Source organism: Suncus etruscus, chromosome 6 (assembly GCF_024139225.1).
Source record: "Suncus etruscus isolate mSunEtr1 chromosome 6, mSunEtr1.pri.cur, whole genome shotgun sequence".
Taxonomy (NCBI): domain Eukaryota; kingdom Metazoa; phylum Chordata; class Mammalia; order Eulipotyphla; family Soricidae; genus Suncus; species Suncus etruscus.
Window position 1 is genome coordinate 104,702,502 of NC_064853.1, and position 21,091 is coordinate 104,723,592.

At 49.9% G+C, this 21,091-nt stretch overlaps 1 protein-coding gene and 1 pseudogene across 1 annotated transcript; one reads left to right on the top strand and one right to left on the bottom strand.

Annotated features, from left to right (window-relative positions):
* Positions 1–3,363: 3,363 nt before the first annotated feature.
* Positions 3,364–20,891, bottom strand: PIGZ (phosphatidylinositol glycan anchor biosynthesis class Z). Its single transcript, XM_049775974.1, has 3 exons — positions 20,782–20,891; positions 14,343–14,525; positions 3,364–5,169 (listed from the first exon to the last, which is right to left on the bottom strand). Exons 2-3 carry the CDS (start codon positions 14,458–14,460, stop codon positions 3,626–3,628), a joined length of 1,662 nt encoding a protein of 553 aa, XP_049631931.1. The 5' UTR covers positions 14,461–14,525; positions 20,782–20,891; the 3' UTR covers positions 3,364–3,625.
* Positions 8,044–9,348, top strand: LOC126010897 (radixin-like; annotated as a pseudogene).
* Positions 20,892–21,091: the final 200 nt, after the last annotated feature.

The following is a 21,091-nucleotide window of genomic DNA, read 5'->3' on the forward strand; positions in this document are numbered from 1 at the left end:
GAAGTTGCTCCTGGCTTCTTGGGGGACCATATGGGACGCCGGGGGATCGAACCGCGGTCCGTCCTAGGTTAGCGCAGGCAAGGCAGGAACCTTACCTCCAGCGCCACCGCCCGGCCCCGACTGAGACGCTCTTAATCCTATCTGAAGGCAGAGGGCTCTCCACTGCTCTCCATGTGCTTTCTCCTTTTTTTTTTTTTTTTGTTGTTGTTGTTGTTTTTGGGCCACACCCGGCGGTGCTCAGGGGTTACTCCTGGCTGTCTGCTCAGAAATAGCTCCTGGCAGGCACGGGGGACCATATGGGACACCGGGATTCGAACCAACCACCTTAGGTCCTGGATTGGCTGCTTGCAAGGCAAACACCGCTGTGCTATCTCTCCGGGCCCGTGCTATCTCTCCGGGCCCGTGCTTTCTCCTTTTAACCCACGGTGGGCACCTGGGGATATTTGCTCCTTCCACACTCCTTTGCTTTACTGGCAGGTGTCAACGCTTCATAGTGTTAATTGTGTCCACCACCCACCCTCCATAGAAGCAAACACATTTGGGCCTTTTCAAAAATGCTGGATGCAAAAAGGGAAGCAGTACTGTAAACAATGAAGCTTCTACCAGGGGTCTCAAAATCACGGCCCGCGTTTGAGGCCCTCCATACAACATTTTGTGGCCCTGCCCTAAAGGAATCATTTTTTGTTTTGTTTTAGTTGTTTGGGTCACACCCCCCAATGTTCAAGGCTTACTACTGACTTTGCACTCAAGGATCACCCAGACTTTGCCTCCTGCGGCCCCCAGGTAAATTGAGTTTGAGACCCCTGTAACAAACTGGAATGTTCCGAAGGGGAAACATAAGGGGCAACTTTTTTGTGTGTGGGTATAGGGGGAAGGGGACAGTGCTTTATGGAACCTGGGAATAGAAAGTGGGCCTTCTCTGGAGATAGGCTTGGATACTTATGTCTTCACTGGGAAGACCTTCTCATAGGACCATTGAGGGCTTGCCACCCATCTGTGACTCGTTCATGTCACAAAGTCCTCATCTCCTGCCACAAGTACCAGCATCCTTTGATCCCAATTAATATGGACGTGGACCCATGGCTTTGCCAACAGTTTTCCCGGAAACTTAGGTGGCAGGAGGAGGGAACAGCGACATGGAAACCCCATGGAGTCTTGAGGAGTTTGAGACCCCAGAGTCTAGGTTTGTTTTTGGTTTACACACGGCAGCACTCGGGTTACTCCTGGCTCTACATTCAGAAATCGCTCCTGGTGGGGGACCATATGGGATGCATGCAAGGCGAATGTCCTACCTCCATGCTATCTCTTGGGCCCTGAGAGTCTAGGTTTTTATTTGGTTTTTTGCTTTTTGGGCCACACCCGGTGATGCTCAGGAGTTACTCCTGGCTATGCGCTCAGAAATAGCTGCTGGTAGGGGGACCATATGGGACCACGGGGGATTGAGCTGGTCCATCCTAGGTCAATGCATGCAAGGCAGACAGACACCCTACCGCTTGCGCCACTGCTCTAGACCCCTGAAGCCTAGGTTTTTATGTTAGACAGAAAGGCTGATTCTCATATACCAGCTCTGCTGGCACAGAGAGTAGACAGGCAGGAAAAGAAGCCAGTATAAATCACGATCAAATGGATGGTTCTCATGAGCTCAGTAGCGTTTAATTGACAGACATATCCAATCATGGTGAGCAATTCCATTCATGCTGGCTCAGAAGAGCAGATCCTTAGCCTCCCATTTCAAAATTCAGTGACTTGAAACTGGCCAGGGTGAGAAATATGTCCAACACAGAAATCAGCCAGGGTACTGAATTTGGGCTTTTTCTGCCGCCCAAAGATCAGATTGCTCAATGTTTGCCAGTGCACTCCTGACTCCTTCATAAACATATTATAGTCATGGCACTGTGAATCCAGCAGCGGAGCTACTGGCTGTGCATAGGATCTCTAATATGACCTGAGGTCTGATCATGGAAGGCAGGGTTGGGATATATTCCCCCATCTGCATATTTCGTGCCTGCTCAGGCCTGCCCCCAGCTTCTGGGGTCGCCCTGCCTCTGGCTACCTCTGGTTCTCATCTGAGATGTGTAGGAGGATGTGGGGACAGTGTTAGTGTCACGACACCTCCTATGTCCTCTGAAGTGGGCTGGGGTGCCCTACATGTTCTGGCAGAAACAGCCTGCACTGGGCTTCTCCAACTGGTGAAGAGCAGAGGTTTCAGGGCACATGCTGGTTGAAGCTAGACCCAGCATTGCTCAGAGTTGACACCTGGCTCTGCTCAGGGATCATGCTTGTCAGAGCTCAGGGGACCGTATGTGGTGCCGGGGATCAAATCCAGGTCAGAATTGTGCAAAGGAAACTCCCTGCCAACTATACGATTGCTCTGACCTTTTCTCTGGGCCATGTGTAAGTAGAGAGGTCATTGGTGCCAGGTTATCCTCAGCTGCCAGCAGAGTGCATTGTGCTTTTATTCCACTTGTGACAGGCTGAGGAGGGAAGTCTGAGAGAACAAAGTATAAAAGAATCGAAAAATGTAAAAGTAAGACACAGAAGGGTCCCGCTGCCTCTCCCGGCACAGCGATGGAAAAGAATGCTAAAGAGGGGCCGGAGAGATAGCATGGAGGTAAGGCGTTTGCCTTTCATGCAGAAGGTCATCGGTTCGAATCCCGGCGTCCCATATGGTCCCCTGTGCCTGCCAGGGGCAATTTCTGAGCATGGAGCCAGGAGTAACCCCTGAGCACTGCCGGGTGTGACCCAAAAGCCACAAAAAAAAAAAAAAAAAAGAATGCTAAAGAAAGCTCCAGAACAACTTGATTGGTGATAACACCAGTGACTTGAACTCAGCAGGCACCAAAGTGCAACATGGGGTACACCGCACCCACTCCTGTGTCCATCTAGCCAGGATCCCAGCAGATGCTTCCGCACACATGGAACCTGAGTCTGGGAAGGGATTTTCCTCAAATCACTCAGCTCATGAGTGGCAGAGCAAATGTGTCTCTGCTCAGCTGGCTCTAGCACCACACTCCTAAGTATCTAGAATTCCAGAGTGTGGGCTCGAGGAGCAGGCCAAGTAGCCAGTCCTTCCCGAATGGCGACAGCTGGTACGAACAGAGGTGGGTGCTTTGTTCATAGCAGGCGCTGAATTAAAACCTCACAGTGGGGCCGTAGAGATAGCACAGCGGTGTTTGCCTTGCAAGCAGAAGATCCAGGACCTAAGATGGTTGGTTTGAATCCCGGTGTCCCATATGGTCCCCCCGTGCCTGCCAGGAGTAACCCCTGAGCACCGCTGGGTGTGGCCCAAGAACAAACAAACAAAAAAAAAACCTCACAGTGGCCTAACGGAAAGGAATGGGAGCAGGGACAGACACTGGTGTCGTTGGGCAAATCAAATTGGGGGGATCTTGGTGATTTGTCAGATCTTTGGTCTTTGATAAGGGGAGTTGGGGAGAGATGCCAGCACACCCAGAAATTAGAGTAATTCCTGCAATGCCCAGGAGAAGCAGTGGCCTGTGTTCCCAGGGGGAAGGCCAGGGCTGGGGAGATGGCTCCTGGGTTGGGTCCCCAGCGCTGCGCGATCTGAGCACTGCTGGGACCCTGAGTGCGGTGGGGCATGGCTCCCCCAACCATAGACTGTTAACTAGTAACTGTAATACGAGGAGGCAGAGCAGGTCCCAGCCTTGCTGGAGGTTGCCTTGGAGGAGTAGGAAGGCTGCGTGGCCGGGTCTGTCCTGTACCCGGGATCCACCTTCAGCTCCAAGACGTGGAGGCTCAGCTGCTCCCTCCACGCGCCCGTCAGCAGCGAGGTCAGGGCCGGGGGGTCCTCCAGGCTCAGGTGGGGGAACACCAGGGTCTCGCTCTCGGGGGCGAAGCCGCACCGGGCCACGGCGGGCCTGGTGGTGCCCGGGGTGACGACGAAGAGGCGGCCGGGCCTCCGGGCCCGCTGGCTCAGGACGCGGCACAACGAGGAGCCCGCGGCGCCGCCCAGGTCCAGCACGTCGACGGGCGGGCCGGGGCGCGGGAGGCGCAGCAGGTGGCGCGGCGGCATGTAGGTGTGGGCGAAGAGCAGCGTGAGGCGCGCGGGCGTGCTGCGGGGCGAGGGCGCGTGCACCACCCGCTCCAGGTGCGCCAGGGCCCCGACGAGGCCGCCCTGGTGCAGGCAGCCGAAGAAGAGCGCGGCCAGCAAGTTGCAGAGCGCCAGGGCGCGCGGGCAGGCCGGGCGCGGGCCCAGGGCGCCGCAGAGCAGGACGAGCGGCACCAGGAGCGGGACGAGGAAGCGCGGCTCCTGGTGGCTGAAGGCGGACAGCGCGGCCAGCGGCGACCAGTAGAGCAGCAGCAGCGCCGCGCGGGCGTCGCGGCCCGGGCCCGGGTCCGGGTCGGAGGCGGGGCCCCGCAGCCAGGCCCGCAGCTGCTGGCCCGCCGCCCGCAGGGCCTGCGCGTGCAGCGGCCCGAAGAGCAGGAAGCCGTTGGCCGCCAGGTGCGTGAGGCGCGCGTGCGAGCCGTGCCGCGCCAGGTTGCGCGCGTCCAGGTTGTAGCGCAGGAAGCGCGCGGGCGTGAGCACCGGGCCCGCGAAGTAGCAGCTGTCCGCGGCCACGAAGGCCAAGGCCGTGAGCGCCGCGCCGGGCAGCAGCGCGCGCGCCTCCCGGGCCAGCAGCGCCCCGAGCCCGAGGCCGGGCTTCGGGCCGCGGGCGGCCCAGAGCAGCAGCGGGGCGAGCGCGAAGGCCGGGAAGGTGGGCCGGGCGAAGCAGCCGGCAGCCAGCACGGCCCCGAGCAGCCAGCCGTGCCAGCCGGGCCGGGGCGGGGGCGGCGCGCCGGGCGCCACGAGCACCAGCAGCGCGGCCAGCAGCAGCCCCTCGACGGCGTTGGAGAAGGGCCGCGTGTGGAAGACCAGCGCGGCGGGCGAGCCGGCCAGCAGCACCAGCGCGTGCCAGCGCGCCGCGCCCCACCTCGGCGCCAGGCGGTACACGGCGGCGTCCAGGCCGAACGACAGCGCCGTGAGCAGCAGCCGGGGCGCCACCAGCAGCGCGTAGCCGCTCACCGGCCAGGCCCGCGGCCCCCACGCCGCCCACAAGCGGAGCAGCCCGAAGGCCCAGCCCGACGTGAGCAGCGGCACGAGCACCGTGCGGCAGGAGGTGTTGGGCTGGAACTCCCAGGGCCGGGCGGCCTCCACACCCAGGATGTCCTCTGCGGAGAGACAGAGACGACGGCCGGGTGTTACTCCTGGCTCTGTGCTCAAAAACTGCTCCTAGCAGGCTTGGGGGACCGACTATATGGGATGCCGGGATTCGAACCACTCTCCGTCCTGGGTCTGCTGCATGCAAGGCAAACGCCCTACCGCTGTGCTGTCTCTCCGTCCCCTGCGAGCAATTTCTGAGCAGAGTAACCCTTGAGTGCTGCCTGGTGTGGCAAAAAAAGAAAAGGAAGGAATGAAGGGAGGAAGGAAGGAAGGAAGGAAGGTAGGAAGGAAAAGGAGAAAGGAAAAGGAAGGAAGGAAGGAAGGAAGGAAGGAAGGAAGGAAGGAAGGAAGGAAATTCAGGCTACGGGGCTGGAGAGATAGCATGGAGGTAAGTGTTTGCCTTTCATGCAGAAGGTCATCGGCTCGAATCCCGGGGTCCCATATGGTCCCCCGTGCCTGCCAGGAGCAATTTCTGAGCCTGGAGCCAGGAATAACCCCTGAGCACTGCCAGGTGTGACCCAAAAACCAAAAGAAAGAAAAGAAAAGACAGACGTGGGGCCGAAGAGATAGCATGGAGGTAGGGCATTTGCCTTGTATGCAGAAGGACAGTGGTTCGAATCCCAGCATCCCATTAGTCCCCTGAGCCTGCCAGGAGCGATTTCTGAGTCTAGAGCCAGGAGTAACCCCTGAGCGCTGCCAGGTGTGTGTGATCCAAAAACCAAAAAAAAAAAAAAAAAAAAGAAAGAAAGAAAAAAAGGAAAAGAAAAGAAAAGAAAAGACAGATGGGCTGGAGAGAGCACAGGAGTGGGCATTTGCCTTGCACGCAGCAGACCGAGGACGGAATGTGGTTCGAATCCCGACATTCCATATGGTCCCCTGAGCCTGCCAGGAGTGAATTCTGAGCGTTAAAGCCAGGAGTAACACCTGAGAGATGCCGGGTGTGACCCAAAAAACAAAAAACAAAAGAAACAAATAGAAGTAGATTTTGTTTGTTTCTAGGCCACACCTGGAGGCTCTCAGGGGTTACACCTGGTTCTGTGCTCAGATATCGCTCCTGACAGGTTTGGGGGACCATATGGAATGCTGGGATAGACCTAGGTCCTTCCCAGATTGTCCCCGTACAAGGCAAACACCTTCTGCTGTGCTATGGATCTGGCCCCTTTGGATTTCTTTTTTTCCGTTTGGCTTTGTATTGTTTTTAGTAAGTAACTACTTGTTCTGCTTCCGTAATCTCTTGCAATAATGTTGACAAGACTGAAACCTAAGGGTGCAGGCCCAAAAGATAAAAATGGGGCTATTGGGGCCTGAGAGGTGGCGCTAGAGGTGAGGTGTCTGCCTCACAAGTGCTAGCCAAGGAAGGACCACGGTTTGATCCCCGGGCATCTCATATGCCCCCGCCCAAGCCAGGGGCAATTTCTGAGCGCTTAGCCAGGAGTAACCCCTGAGCATCAAACGGGTGTGATCAAAAAGAAAAAAATTTAAAAAAATGGGGCAATAAAGTTAACTGGCTTCCTGATGGGCAACCACAACCAAGGTGGGTTTTTTGTTTGTTTGTTTTTGGTTTTGGGTCACGGTGTTCAGGGATTACTTCTGGCTTTATGTTCAGAAATCACCCCTGGCAGACACGGGGGATCATATGGAATGCCAGGATTCGAACCACCGTAGGTCCTGGGTTTGCAATGCAAATGCAAATGCCCTACTGCTGTGCTATCTCACTGGCCCCCCAACCAAGTTTTTTTTTTCTTGGTTTTTTTGGGCCACACCCGGTGGTGCTCAGGGGTTACTCCTGGCTGTCTGCTCAGAAATAGCTCCTGGCAGGCACAGGGGACCATATAGGACACCGGGATTCGAACCAACCACCTTAGGTCCTGGATCGGCTGCTTGCAAGGCAAACACCGTTGTGCTATCTCTCCGGGCCCCCAACCAAGTTTTTGATGCAGTAAATACAGTTAACATATGGATGTAAAAAAAAAAAAAAAAAAAACCAACTACCCAATGGTGAAAATCCCCTCAACAGCCAATGAAAGGAGCCTGAGAGCTCAGAAAGGGGTTGTTGCCTAACAAGGGGTGACTCCGTCAAGCTGGTAATAAAATTCCCTTGCTTTTACATTACTGTTTGTCTCCCTGGTCTTTGTGGGATGGATCCTGAATCCGGAAACTAACAATGGGATGTCGGAGAAAGGCAGGTGCCTTACCCACTGTATTATCACTCTGGCCCCATACTGAATTTTGTTGTTTTTGCCCAGACCTGGCAGTGCTCAGGGATTACTTCTGGCAGGCTTGGGGGACCATATGGGATGCCAAGGATCAAACCTGGGTGGGAATGTGCAAGCACACCTTACCCAGCATGCTGTCTCTCAGGGCCTGGATACTGAATTTGGGAGGTGGGGTGGGCCACACCAGGTGGTGCTCAGGGGTTACTCCTGGCTCTGTGCTCGCTCAGAAATAGCTCTTGGTGGAGCGAGGAGGATGGCTGGCAGGGGGAGGCGGGGGCGGGGGCGCGGGCTGGCCAGGAGAGAGCTGTCTCCGGGTGACAGCGGCAGCTGTCCTCTGCGCTCTCTCGCCTTCTCTCTCTCTAGGCCTGCACGCCTCAGTCCCTTCAGCTGGCAGGAGAAGGAGCCGCTGACTCACGAGTTAACAATTTATAAACGTTGAGATTTTTTTTTTTTTTTTTGGTTTTTGGGCCACACCCAGTAATGCTCAGGGGTTACTCCTGGCTATGTGCTCAGAAGTTGCTCCTGGCTTGGGGGACCATATGGGACACCGGGGGATCGAACCGCGGTCCGTCCAAGGCTAGCGCAGGCAAGGCAGGCACCTTACCTTTAGCGCCACCGCCCGGCCCCAAACGTTGAGATTTTTAAAGAAGTTAACAAAAAGCAAAAATGCCAAAACCAATCATTGTAAGAGTGACCACTATGGATGCTGAACTGGAATTTGCCATTCAGCCTCACACAACTGGCAAACAACTTCTTGACCAGGTGGTGAACACAATTGGTTTGCGTGAAGTCTGGTTTTTTGAGCTTCAGTATGTGCACAGCAAAAGTTATTCTACATGGCTAAACTAAACAAAAAGGTAACACAACAAGATGTTAAAAAAGAGAATCCTGGGGCCGGGCGGTGGCGCTGGAGGTAAGGTGCCTGCCTTGCCTGCGCTAGCCTAGGACGGACCGCGGTTCGATCCCCCGGCGTCCCATATGGTCCCCCAAGAAGCCAGGAGCAACTTCTGAGCGCATAGCCAGGAGTAACCCCTGAGCGTCACAGGGTGTGGCCCAAAAACCAAAAAAAAAAAAAAAGAATCCTCTACAGTTCAAATTCAGAGCTAAATTCTTTCCTGAAGATGTTTCTGAAAAATTAATTCAAGAAACAACTCAGAGACTTTTCTTCTTGCAAGTCAAAGAAGCAATCCTAAATGATGACATATATTGCCCACCAGAAACAGCAGTGCTTTTAGCTTCCTATGCTGTCCAAGCCAAGTATGGAGATTATAATAAAGAAATTCATAAACCAGGATGCCTGGCTAATGACAGACTGCTTCCACCATGTGTTTTGGAGCAGCACAAATCAATGAAAGAAGTGGGAAGAAAGAATCCAAAATTGGCACGAAGAACATAGAGGAATTCTAAGGGAAGATTCTATGATGGAATACCTGAAGATTGCACAAGATCTAGAAATGTATGGAGTTAACTATTTTGAAATAAGAAATAAAGAGGGAACTGAAGTATGGCTAGGCGTTGATGCTTTGGGTCTGAATATTTATGAGCATAATGACAAGTTGACTCTAAAAATTGGTTTTCCCTGGAGTGAAATCAGAAATACTCCATTTAATGACAAAAATTTTGTTATAAAGCTGAGACAAGAAGGCACCTGATTTTGTATTTTATGCACCTCATCTAAGAATCAATAAGCGAATTTTGGCTTTATGTATGGGAAACCATGAACTATACTTGCGGAGAAGGAAACCTGATACAATTTAAGTACAGCAAATGAAGGCTCAGGCCAGAGAAGATAAACATCAGAAGCAGTTAGAAAGGGCACAACTAGAAAATGAAAAGAAGAAAAGAGAAATAGCAGAAAAGAAAAAGGAAATAGAACAGGAAAAGGAGGAGCTAATGGAACAACAAAGGCAAATTGAAGAGCAGACAATGAAAGCCCAGAAAACTCTTCACTCTTTATTAAGCCTATTATAATCCTCTCTCAAGCTAATTGCCAGCCAGCTCCCAAAATGAAAAAATAGACTCTCCGCCTGAGAAGAAACCAAAACTCTGTTCCTATCAATCTATTATCAGTGGACTCCTATCTTCCAAACCAGTTTCCAAGACGCCCCCAGTCAAAGACATTTCCTGATATGAGGTGCTGTGAGTTGTTTACAGACCCTAGATGACCAAATCACAGACCAAAGTGGTGTCCAGGAAACAACACCCTCTTCCTCGACTATTTCTAAAACAAAAGGGACAGGTGTATCTCCTTTGTATATCTCAGATGTATTCCCTTAACATCTATAACTCTTTTCTGAATATCCTCTTACATAGTGACAATTTTGCCCACTGGTTTTTATTTTTATCTGATTGTTCTTTTGCTTTATAACCAATGCTGCTAGAAGAGTACCTCTGTATAGAATTCATGTTTGAACTAAGTTATGGGGAATGTTGGATTTGATCCGTCAGCCCCCAGATGCACCAACAATATCTTGTTGCATTGTTTCTCTTTTGCATAGGCACGTTAAAATGGGAAAACAATACATATACAAACAAGTTCTTATCTAATAGAGATGGGAACACAAATTTGGTAATGCAGTTAGGCCTTATACCCTGAACATTGGCATAATGATTTGGCTTAGGTCTCAGAAGAATGGGCATTGCCCATACACCCCTGAACAATGGACACAATCTATGGAAACAACCACAATTGTCTATAACAGGATGCAAGCCTCTACCAGGGAAGACCTACCACTACTCTGGCATTGACTTACTCCAAAGAGTGCTCTCAATACCCAGATGACTCAGCAACAACCTGTTTGCAGGGCAGATCGCTCCACATCTAATGGTGTGCTGAAACTAAAGGATGCTCCACATCAGCCTGACTTCAATGAAAGAAATGCATAGAATCCAGAATCCTTAAATATAGGAACATGATACCAACAACAGCTAAAGTGTGAAAAAGTTTCACCGGGACCAAGGAGAATGACTCGGGTTGGACAGACTGGTATGCCTGGAGCCCAGAGTTTGGTCTTATGCCAATAAACTTCTGGGGTGAGGCCTTCTTGTAATCAGGCCAAGGATTTTTTTCCCATCTCCCCCATATTTTTCTGGGCCTATGCAAACAACATATATGCCACTGTCATACCTTTACTATTGTATTTTTTAATACTTATATAAGAAAAACAGTTTACTGAACTTAAAAACAAATAACTATAGTAGAATGCCTGCCTTGAATACAGGCAGGAGATGAGAAGTGGGAAGGGAGCATTGGGAGGGGGGAATGTTACTTTGGTGAAGGGGGATGCTCCGTTTGTGACTGTAACCCAACTGTAATCATGTTTGTAATCATGGTGCTTAAATAAAATAAAATTTAAAAAAAGAGTCACTGGGCATGGCCCCAAAACAAAAAATACATGAGGGAGATAGAACTTAAAGATTACAGCATCCCTGTCAAGACAATTTCAAGTCAAATCTTCTTGAGGCAAAAGATACCCAATTTGTCCTTTTCTTGATTTATTGAATAATAAAGCTTTCCTAGGCTGTCTTAAAAAAAAAAAAAAAAAAGGGGCCGGAGAGATAGCATGGAGGTAGGGCGTTTGCCTTTCATGCAGGAGGTCATCGGTTCGAATCCCGGCGCCCCATATGGTCCCCTGTGCCTGCCAGGAGCAATTTCTGAGCATGGAGCCAGGAAAAACCCCTGAGCACTGCCAGGTGTGACCCAAAAACCACAAAAAAAAAAAAAAAAGAGGAGCCGGAGAGATAGCATGGAGGTAAGGCATTTGCCTTTCATGCAGAAGGTCATCAGTTCAAGTCCCGGCATCCCATATAGTCCCCCGAGCCTGCCAGGAGCTATTTCTGAGCGTAGAGCCAGGAGTAATCCCTGAGTGATGCCAGGTGTGACCCAAAAACCAAAAAAAAAAAAAAGAAATAGCTTTTGGCAGGCTGGGGGACCATATGGGTGCCAGGGATTAAAACCAGGTTGGTCATGATCGGCTGTGTGCAAGACAAATACCCCACCATTGTGCTATTGCTTCAGCCTCTTGATACTGAATTTTTTTAAAATAAGAACAAAGAACCCAGGGGCCGAAGTGGTGGCACAGATGGTAGGGCATTTGCCTTGCATGCACTAACCTAGAACGAACTGTGGTTTGATCCCCCAGCATCTCATATGGTCCCCCAAACCAGGGGCGACTTTTGAGTGCATAGCCAGTAGTAACCCCTGAATGTCACTGGGTGTGGCCAAAAAAAAATCAAAACAGAACAAAAAAAGAACCCAGGGACAGAAATATAATACAGTAGATAAGATGCTTACCTTGCGGGGCCGGAGAGATAGCATGGAGGTAAGGCATTTGCCTTTCATGCAGGAGGTCATCGGTTCGAATCCCGGCGCCCCATATGGTCCCCTGTGCCTGCCAGGAGCAATTTCTGAGCCTGGAGCCAGGAATAACCCCTGAGCACTGCCAGGTGTGACCCAAAAACCAAAAAAAAAAAAAAAAGATGCTTACCTTGCATGCAGTGAATCTAGGTTCAATCCTGACAACCACTTATGGTATCCTGAACTCAGAAAGTGATCCCTGAGTGTAGTGCCAGGAGTAAGCTCAGCACTGCCTGGTGTGAACAAAAAACCAGAACAAACAACTTTTCCCATTGGTCCACTGGTCCCAATGGACATTGATGAGGGAAGAAGAGGAAACAAGGATGGAGAGAGTTGGGAACAAGTCTCCACTGCCACAAACACCAGTGCTTTCTGGTTCAGTAACTTGAAGCCAGGACTCGAAGCTAGAGGAATACATGTGCTAGAGGAAGAGAAGCACCAGTGCAAAAGCCAGAGTGGTGTGACTTTTCATTTCTGTCTGAGACCCACACCACAGCTGGATAACACTCTGGCTGTCTAGGGGGTGTTGTTTCTCCTTTAACAATCTGGCCTTTTGACATTTTCTGTCAGGAGTGAAAGGTTGAAACAGAAGTTCAATCAATTTTGCTGATTTAGGAATTTGCTTTTGCTTTTAAATGTGCAGGAAAGAAGACAGTCCTTTTCTTTTTTTGTTGTTTGTTTGTTTGTTTGTTTTTGAATCACTCCCAGCAGTGCTCAGGGATTACTCCTGGCTCTATGCTCAGAAATCGCTCCTGGCAGGCTTGAGGGACCATGTGGGATGCCTGGATTTGAACCACTGACCTTCTGCACACAAGGCAAATGCCTTACCACCATGCTATCTCTCTGGCCCCGAAGACAGTCCTTTTCAATCAAATTAAAAAAACAAGTCTGGGCCTGGAGAGATAGCACAGCGGCCTTTGCCTTGCAAGCAGCCGATCCAGAACCAAAGGTGGTTGGTTCAAATCCCGGTGTCCCATATGATCCCCTGTGCCTGCCAGGAGCTATTTCTGAGCAGACAGCCAGGAATAACCCCTGAGCACTGCTGGGTGTGGCCCAAAAACAAACAAAACAAATAAACAAACAAAACAAGTCACCTTGCTTTTAGCCCTTGTCTCCTTAATAGTCCTTTCACTTGCCTCAGTTTCTTTTTTTTTTGGGGGGGCCACACCCCGTAATGCTCAGGGGTTACTCCTGGCTATGTGCTCAGAAGTTGCTCCTGGCTTGGGGGACCATATGGGACACCGGGGGATCGAACCGTGGTCCGTCCAAGGCTAGCGCAGGCAAGGCAGGCACCTTACCTTTAGCGCCACCGCCCGGCCCCTTGCCTCAGTTTCTTTAGCTGGCATTTGTTGAGATGACCTTGTTTGTGTGTATTTCCCAACTGTGTGATACACTGACCAATAGGATAGAAATGTGCAAAAAAGCATGTGGCTTTCAGAACTTGCCCTTAAAGAGGACAGTTAGTCTCCTCACTGCTGCTCAGACACACTTGGCTTTAGACGTAATGAATAGAGCCATTTGAACTATGAGAAGAAACCATCCAGCCACAATGACTGAGAAGCCTCAAGATCACTACAACAACCTGTGGATTGTTTTCTGTACCACTTAGCACATTATGCCTAACAAGGAAGCCTTCCAGGTTTGGGTTGCCTTGAATAATCCTATGGAAGGAAAGTTTTATTAGCAGAGACCACTGGGAAACCCAACTTTAAAATCCCTCTGCTAAGGCTAGAAAGATAGTACAGTGGTAAGGCACTTGCAAAGTGCCTGATCTGGGTTTGATCCCCAGCATCCCATATGATACCCTGAATACCTCGAGGAGTAATTTCTGAATGCAGAGCCAGAAGTAACCCCAGAGCATTGCTGGATGTGACCTCCAAACAGAAAAATAAATAAATAAATAAAATCCCTCTACTAAGAGCTAAGGATTAAGGCACTTGCAACCCAGCTTACCCTAGTTCTTTTCCCAGTACTATATATGGTTCCCCAAGAACCCTGTTGTTGGGTTACACCTTATTTTACCTAAAACAAAGTTTATCTCTGGTTTCTTTGTATCTGTTTATTTACAACTTGGTTTCACCCAAAACAAAAATTGGCTTATAAACCTGTTTGGGTTTACAGCCCTATCCAGCGGTGATCTTTGTACTCAATAAAAATGGTAGTTCTGGTAGAGAGGGAGCTCCACACTAGGTAGAAGATTGCCAGACTACACATGTTTCACCCTCAGCCTGGTCTGGATTGTTTCTTGTGCGACCCTGATTCAGACTCATTCACCTGGGACTGGGAGATACAGCTCGTGGGGTGATTTTACACCTTGCCATGAAATATACCTGAGTGCAGAGTCAGGGGGTAAGCCCTGAACACTACCAAGTGTAACCCATTATGTACTCTCCCCAACAATCCCCTCTGGTAAGAGGGTTCAGATAGCTTCCATTCTGCATGAGTTGTATTGGTGGTTCAAGTTAGAGAATGGAATGGGCGATATCACCTCTCAGCCAGGAGCAGTTCTGACTGCAGAGAGACCTGGGGGTAGCTACTACCTGGCAGTGAACTATTTCTCCTTCCCATTGAGCATTCAGTCTGCTTAACTTCAACCATGGAACCTTACCTGCCATGACCTCAGGGTTCTGGAAGAACTCATCTGGATGAATATAGCCTGTCTGTGGGAGAAGACACCACAGCACTCGAAGCAGGCTGAGGCCACCCCAAAGTGTCCGCATTTCCATCTTTGGATCAAGCTGCTCGTCTCACAAAGACTGGAAAGATTTCCCAGCCACTCTGGTCCTCAAAGCTGCATACATCAAGGGTAATATTTGGTTAGTTATTATAATGCCAATAATAATGTTATATAAAACTTGAAATGAGGGGCCGGAGAGATAGCATGGAGGTGGAGCTTTTGCCTTGCATGCAGAAGGTTGGTGGTTCGAATCCCGACATCCCATATGGTCCCCTGAGCCTTCCAGGGGCGATTTCTGAGTGTAGAGCCAGGAGGAACCCCTGAGCGCTGCCGGGTGTGACTCAAAAACAACAACAAAAACAAAAAAACTTGAAATGAGTCTCTGTGTAATTGAAATGGTACCAGGAATGGCAACTATCTACTAAGTTCCAGCTAAAAGCCAAGAACTTCATGCTTCTCTTCATTCTTTCTAGTCACCATTTTACAAAAGGAATGAGTGAAGCTTCTGGCCACATATGCTGGTTGCTGGAGAATCATAATGTGGCATCTAAATCTGACCTCTGCAGGGAGGAATAGGTTCCTCTCCAGGCCTGCGCTATAAACCTCCATCCTGTTTGGCACTATCCTGGTGGTGTGTTTCTAACATTTCTAAAAACTTGGGAATGAAGCAGGTAGTCAGGGAAAGGCCCTGACAGTGGCAATGAGTTCTTGGACCGTAATAAAACCAAGAGATAGAACGTCCCCCATCACTAGCCCTAAAATTGCCTGGACCTACCCTCTGGGTACAGGAACTAAGGCCTGATAAGATCTTTCTTTACCTGGTGCCACTGCAAACCCAGAGAAAGGCTCACTCTGAGAAGCTCCAGCAGGAGCAAAGGTCAAGAAAGGTCAAAGAAGACCATCAGCTACTTCCAACTCTCCCCCAGGAAACCACCCTAGCAAGGGACTCTTACTTAGGCAGAAGCCCCATATGGGACAGATTGGGAGAAGCCCTATTAAAGCCAACTTGGAACAAAGAAGGTTTGCACATGTGTTGCCTGGTTACATGGTGTCCAAATACATATTTCTCATAACTTCCCTCGAGATGTGGTCTCCCTACTTCCATGCTGGTCTGTGTACTGGGGTGTAACCCTTCCCCTGTCTTCCTTTTTTCCCCCAAACTCTTTCTTTGAGATGTAAAAGCCCAGAGAGTTGCCTTTGTATCTGACTACCTTCTCCCACCCTGGTGAATTTGGTTCTGGAGAATAAAGAAAAGAGTGCTGGCTTGGGGCATGCTTGGCTGAGAGAGGACATGGAAGAGAAAACACATGGCATAAGGCAGCACATGGTGGAGAAAGGCATGAGGCAAAAAGCAGACTAATTCCAATGAAACTTTAACTCACAGGCTTGGTGTATTATTTCTCTGCCACTACCCTGCTTCATCAGACTCATCTGCCTGAGGGATTAGAAACAAGGTGCGGCCCGGAGAGATAGCACAGCCGTGTTTGCCTTGCAAACAGCCAATCCAGGACCAAAGGTGGTTGGTTCGAATCCCGGTGTCCCATATGGTCCCCTGTGCCTGCCAGGAGCTATTTCTGAGCAGACAGCCAGGAGTAACCCCTGAGCACCACCGGGTGTGACCCAAAAAAAACAAAAAGAAAGAAACAAGGTGCTTGGGACAGCCTCACCCACCCATCCTGTGGATTTATTTATATTTTTATTTTACACTGCGGCGCTCTCTCCATTCTGGAGAAGCCATGCTTTGCTTTGAGCATGTTTCTGTCTGCCTGCCTATCTGTGTCCATGCCATCAACAATTATTTCTATATCTCCCTTGAAGGGGTGATTCAGTAGGCCCCTCAGATGAATTTCCTGTTGTGGAGAACTGATAACCCCATGGAATTTCATCAAAAGGCCGACTGTGGAAGCTTCACCCCTGCGTGGTTAGTTTAGGAAATTCTGAAAAGATACTTCTGAAATTCATGTCATGATACTGACATTATATTCTCTTTAAATTATTCGGCTTAAAAATATTTCTCCCTTGTATATTTATAGGCCATTATTTCTCCCTGGCATATTTATAAGCCAAAATATGGCCTCAATCAAATTTTTTGTTTTGTTTTGTTTTGTTTTTGGGCCACACCCGGCGGTGCTCAGGGGTTACTCCTGGCTGTCTGCTCAGAAATAGCTCCTGGCCGGCACGGGGGACCATATGGGACACTGGGATTCGAACCAACCACCTTAGGTCCTGGATCGGCTGCTTGCAAGGCAAACACCGCTGTGCTATCTCTCCGGGCCCCAATCAAATTGTTTTGCCTGGAGAATTTTCAAGTACCAAACAAAACCAAGACGATTTTCTTCTCTCTGTCAGCCCTATTTACATCAAAAAGCCTGGTCAGAAACTGAGCTCTGAGACATGGGAACTTCTTGCCAGATACAAAATTTACATTTCTTTGACCTGGCTCTCTTTTATTCTAAAGCAACTTTCCCTGCTAAATTTGGTAGAACCTGACAGGCAAGTTTGCTTCCACAGATCAGTCAGGCAGTCCCCCCTTTTTGATATGCTAACTTTCTCCCTTCTAACCCAGGACTTCTCAAATAGATCCTTTTCACCTGAGCTGACTAGCCAGGTAGATTCTTAGCCTGCTGCTAATGTTTCTTTTTTTCCTAAAATTTCTGTCCTTTGTCAATGCGGAAATTCCTCTCATACTATGACTGACATTTTACCCTTCAAATATTCCTAGCTTGGAGATTAAATTTGGAACACATTTGCCAGAACATGTTTCCCATACATTCATTGTGTGATCTCATTGTCTTCATATTTTGCATTATGCTGGTACGTGCAATCCCACTTCCCTGAAATCCTCTGGTGCTGTTGGACAGAAGAAACCGGCAGCATATCTGTCTGCTTGTCTGTCTGTCTGTCTCTCTCTCCCTCAGAACTTCCAAATAAAATCTTTTACTTCACTGCTCATCTTCTGACATTCTGTCAGGGAAAGGTAAGGACCAAAAAAAAAAAAAAAAAAAAAAAAAACAAAAAAAAAAAAAACAACCCTAGGACTGGCCTTTTCCTGCATCTACCAAGGCTCACTGTCCTAGTTTTCCCCAGTTGTTCCCAGAGGTGGATAGAAAGAGAAAGTAGAAGTTTTCCTTCTTGAGGCAGCTGCCTCTTTCCTCTCCACTTCATATAAGTCACCTGGAGACCCCCCTGTTATCAATATTTCAAGGGATTGCGTCTCTGGTGCTGGAGCAATAGCACAGCAAGGAAGGCGCTTGCTTGCCTTGCATACAGCAGATTTGGGTTCAATCCCCAGCATCCCATACAGTCCTCTGAGCCCATTTGTGGGCTGAGTGCAGAGCCAAGAGTAACTCCTGAGCACCACCTGGTGTGCCCCCAAAACCAAAAACGGGGCTTTGCATGGTTATCCACTAAACAGTACACTGAGGTGGGAGAGAGAGGTGATTGGACTAAGTGTTTTTACATGGGAGGCCTGGGTTGGATCCCTGGTACTGCCAGGAGTGACCCATGAGCACAGAGCCAGGGGTCACCCCTGGCATTATAGTATGTTAGTCCAAAATCAAGCAAAAGAAAATAATTGCACTAGGGGCTGAAGAGGTGATATAGAAGAACATACTTGCTTGCCTTGCATGGGATGTGGAGAGGCCAAGCACATGTGGTTCCCTGCACACTGCGACCCCTGAGCACAGAGCCAGGAGTAAGCACTGTTGGGGTACGGGGATCAGAGCGGCGGGGTACGAGGATCAGAGCAGTGTCTCGAGCGTTTCAAGGAGAGTCGGAAGCCATGCAAATTTGCAATGGGTTATTTATTTTCTGGTGCCAGTGGCACCAGGGTCAGTGCCCAGAGATGAACCCCAGAGCAAAGACCATTTACTTAAGCAGTGTTTTTATAGAGCACTTTCCCAAAGGGACAGCATATGTCACGGAAGTAGTATTCCGTTTGTTACATATTATTTAGGAATACAGCACAACTCAGTTATGAGAGATATTTAGGAAACAAAGAAACAATCGTTAAAACCAAACAGACCGCCACTAAAAGTTACGCAAAGAAACAATCGTTAAAGCCTAACAGACCACCATTAAAAGTTACACAGAGACAATTGCTGAAGCTTAATAGACCACCACTAAAAGCTACATTTTTATGCTACAGAAAAATATTAAACTTAAGGTTACATTTCTTTACCTTAAAGGCTGGAGGTGGGGGGTGACCGCCTTACTCTTACTCCACCTTACTAAAAGTTTTGCAAGCAAGGATAACAGAAAGCATGAGCAAATTTGGGCGTATACTGCCCTCCTAGAGTAGAGCCAGGTTCTTATCTCTTTCCGCCAATGCTAGCCTGTGGCTCTGAAGGTCATGAAACAGGATGCCTTATAAGCTCAGGGAAACTTCAAACTTAAACTATATGCATTTATAAAAAGCAAAAAAGGTCTTGTCCCTCTCCTAAGTACTGAAGCTATTTCTAGCTCTCACAAGTCTGGAACTCAATAGTCTGTGTCCCTTTTCAGTGCATCTACTGAAATTTGAATACCTAAAGGGAAGTCTAGGTGGGGGAGCTTTTTATGCCTTAGGGTAGGACCTGAGAGTGAATAGAATTATGGAGTCTGACAGAGTCCTCACAAGCTCCCAGTTGCCTCCATTCTGAAGATACACCTAGAAGATGCTGGAGTGGCTACCAGAACAGGATCTTCCCAGGCTCAGGAACAAAGATAGGTTCAGGTACCTATGGGGTGGCATTATGGTGATGGAGCACTCAGGGACTAAAGCCTCAGGTAGTGCCTCTCAGTGGGGATTCTCTGCCCACAGCACAGTGAACAAAAGAGAAAGTCTGACAACAGGGTCATTTGTTACTCTTCCAGACCATGGTATGTCGTCTCACCATTTCTCCTGGGATATTGTGAAGGCTGGACTGACATGACTTCTGTTCTTGAATGTCAGGCATATCACACCAAGGAGGCCAGACAGAGGCAAGAACTTTTTGTTTACTTTTTTGGGTTTTGGAGTCTCCCCTGGTAGTACTCGGGGCATACTCCTGGCTCTGTATTTCAAGATCACTCACTCTTGGCAGTCTGGAGGACCACATGGGGTCATGGAGATTGAACCTGGGCCAGTTGCATGCAAAGCAAATGTCCTGATCGCTGGATTATCCCTCCAGCTTTCAAGGATCCTCTTGTTACCAAAATCTCAGCTTGGCAGACTCATGCTCTCCTACTGAGTGGTGTGGATCATGTGCCAGACCCAGCGACAATCCCCAGCTGTGTTCTCGGGGAGAATAGAAGGGCCACTCTCGCCACTGGCAAGAGAAGGTTGAATCAGAACAGTTTTCTTCAGCAGTAGCCACAGCCACAGTGATTCTGCAAGGCCGGGGCTGGGCGGGGCAGGGGACACAGTGACAAGACGTGTAGCTTCCAACCGAGAGATCTTTCCGGAAGAATCTGAAATCTTGGTTCAAGCACAACTCTTTTCTTGGGTGGGATGCTTATAGCTCTAATCTAAACCAGTTCCTCACCTGGGAAGTCGGATGCTATCAATATCATATTGATAAATGTGTTCGTTTCAGGGTCACATTTGGCAGTGCTCAGGGCTTACTCCTGACTCTGTACTCAAGGAACCACTCCTGGCAGGCTCTGCAAACCATGTGGGGTGAAAAGAATTGGACCTACAATGGCTGTGGGAAAGGCAAGCATTCTGCCTCTGTTGTATTGCTCCTTCCCAAGACCTTCCCCACCAACTTTCTTGTACTTGAAGATTTGTGGTGCAGGCTGTGAAACTTGAGGCCTCACGCGAGAAAAGCAAGTGCCTTACCGAGGAGACCCACCCCTAGCTTTAGCTATATTCCCATTTAATGGAGGTGTGTTGCAAGTCAGCCCTTGATGGGGTTGACTGATGAAGGGATGGAGGATGAGGTCTTTCCTCTCCAGCTCGGAGCACGCATCTGCCACCCTGTTCAGCCGGCGATTCTGAGGTGAAGCGGCGGGTAAACGGCTAGCAGACAGTCAGGCTTGTGAAAATATTAGCTTTATTCGGAGGACTGAAGCCAAAAGCCTCAGCATCAGTTCCAGCCAAAAAGCCCTTCGCCTTCCACAGACCCTTGCTTTTATCCCCCCAGAATCAGGTACCATCCCATGGTGGGAGCAGAATGCCAGGTCACACCCTAGGGTAGGGCACAATCACCGATCAGGGTAGGGTCAGTAACATAATAATCCCATTGAAATGTTTACATACACAACAGAAGTGGAGACTGAGGCTCGGGAAAGTAATAGAAGTAGACCTCTATGGGTGCTTCAGCTTGGACCATACCGACCACCCAGCCCAGAAAGCATCCCCAGGAGCCCCCCTGTCTCCCCCACCAGAAGGCAGACCTGGCCCACTCACCCGCACTGCACGCCGCCTGCAGGGGTGGCCGGAGCCGGGCGGGAGGAGGCCGCACGTCTCCAGCGCGGTCGCCCCGCAGGTCCCCGGAGCTGGGCACCGCAGAGAGTGAGCCGGGCGCGGGGATGCCTTTGGGAGCACTGCGGGCGGGGCGGGGCGCGGGCGGGCGGGGCTCCAGGGCCAAGACCGCGCTGGGCACGGGCGGGAGCTTCTTCCCAGGGGTGCCCCCCAAAACCCCCCGAGCAGCAACCCCCCTCGCGAGCCATGCTGGGCGCCGAGACGCCTTTGCAGCACCCGGGAGGGATTGCAGACG

What these genes read in the sequence shown, in the direction of transcription:
- PIGZ (XM_049775974.1), bottom strand. Translation starts at nt 14,460, where the DNA reads ATGGAAATGCGGACACTTTGGGGTGGCCTCAGCCTGCTTCGAGTGCTG. An exon ending in GAACCCTGAGGTCATGGCAG is followed by an intron (nt 5,170 to 14,342) that starts GTAAGGTTCCAT and finishes GTCTCTCCGCAG; the next exon opens with AGGACATCCTGGGTGTGGAG.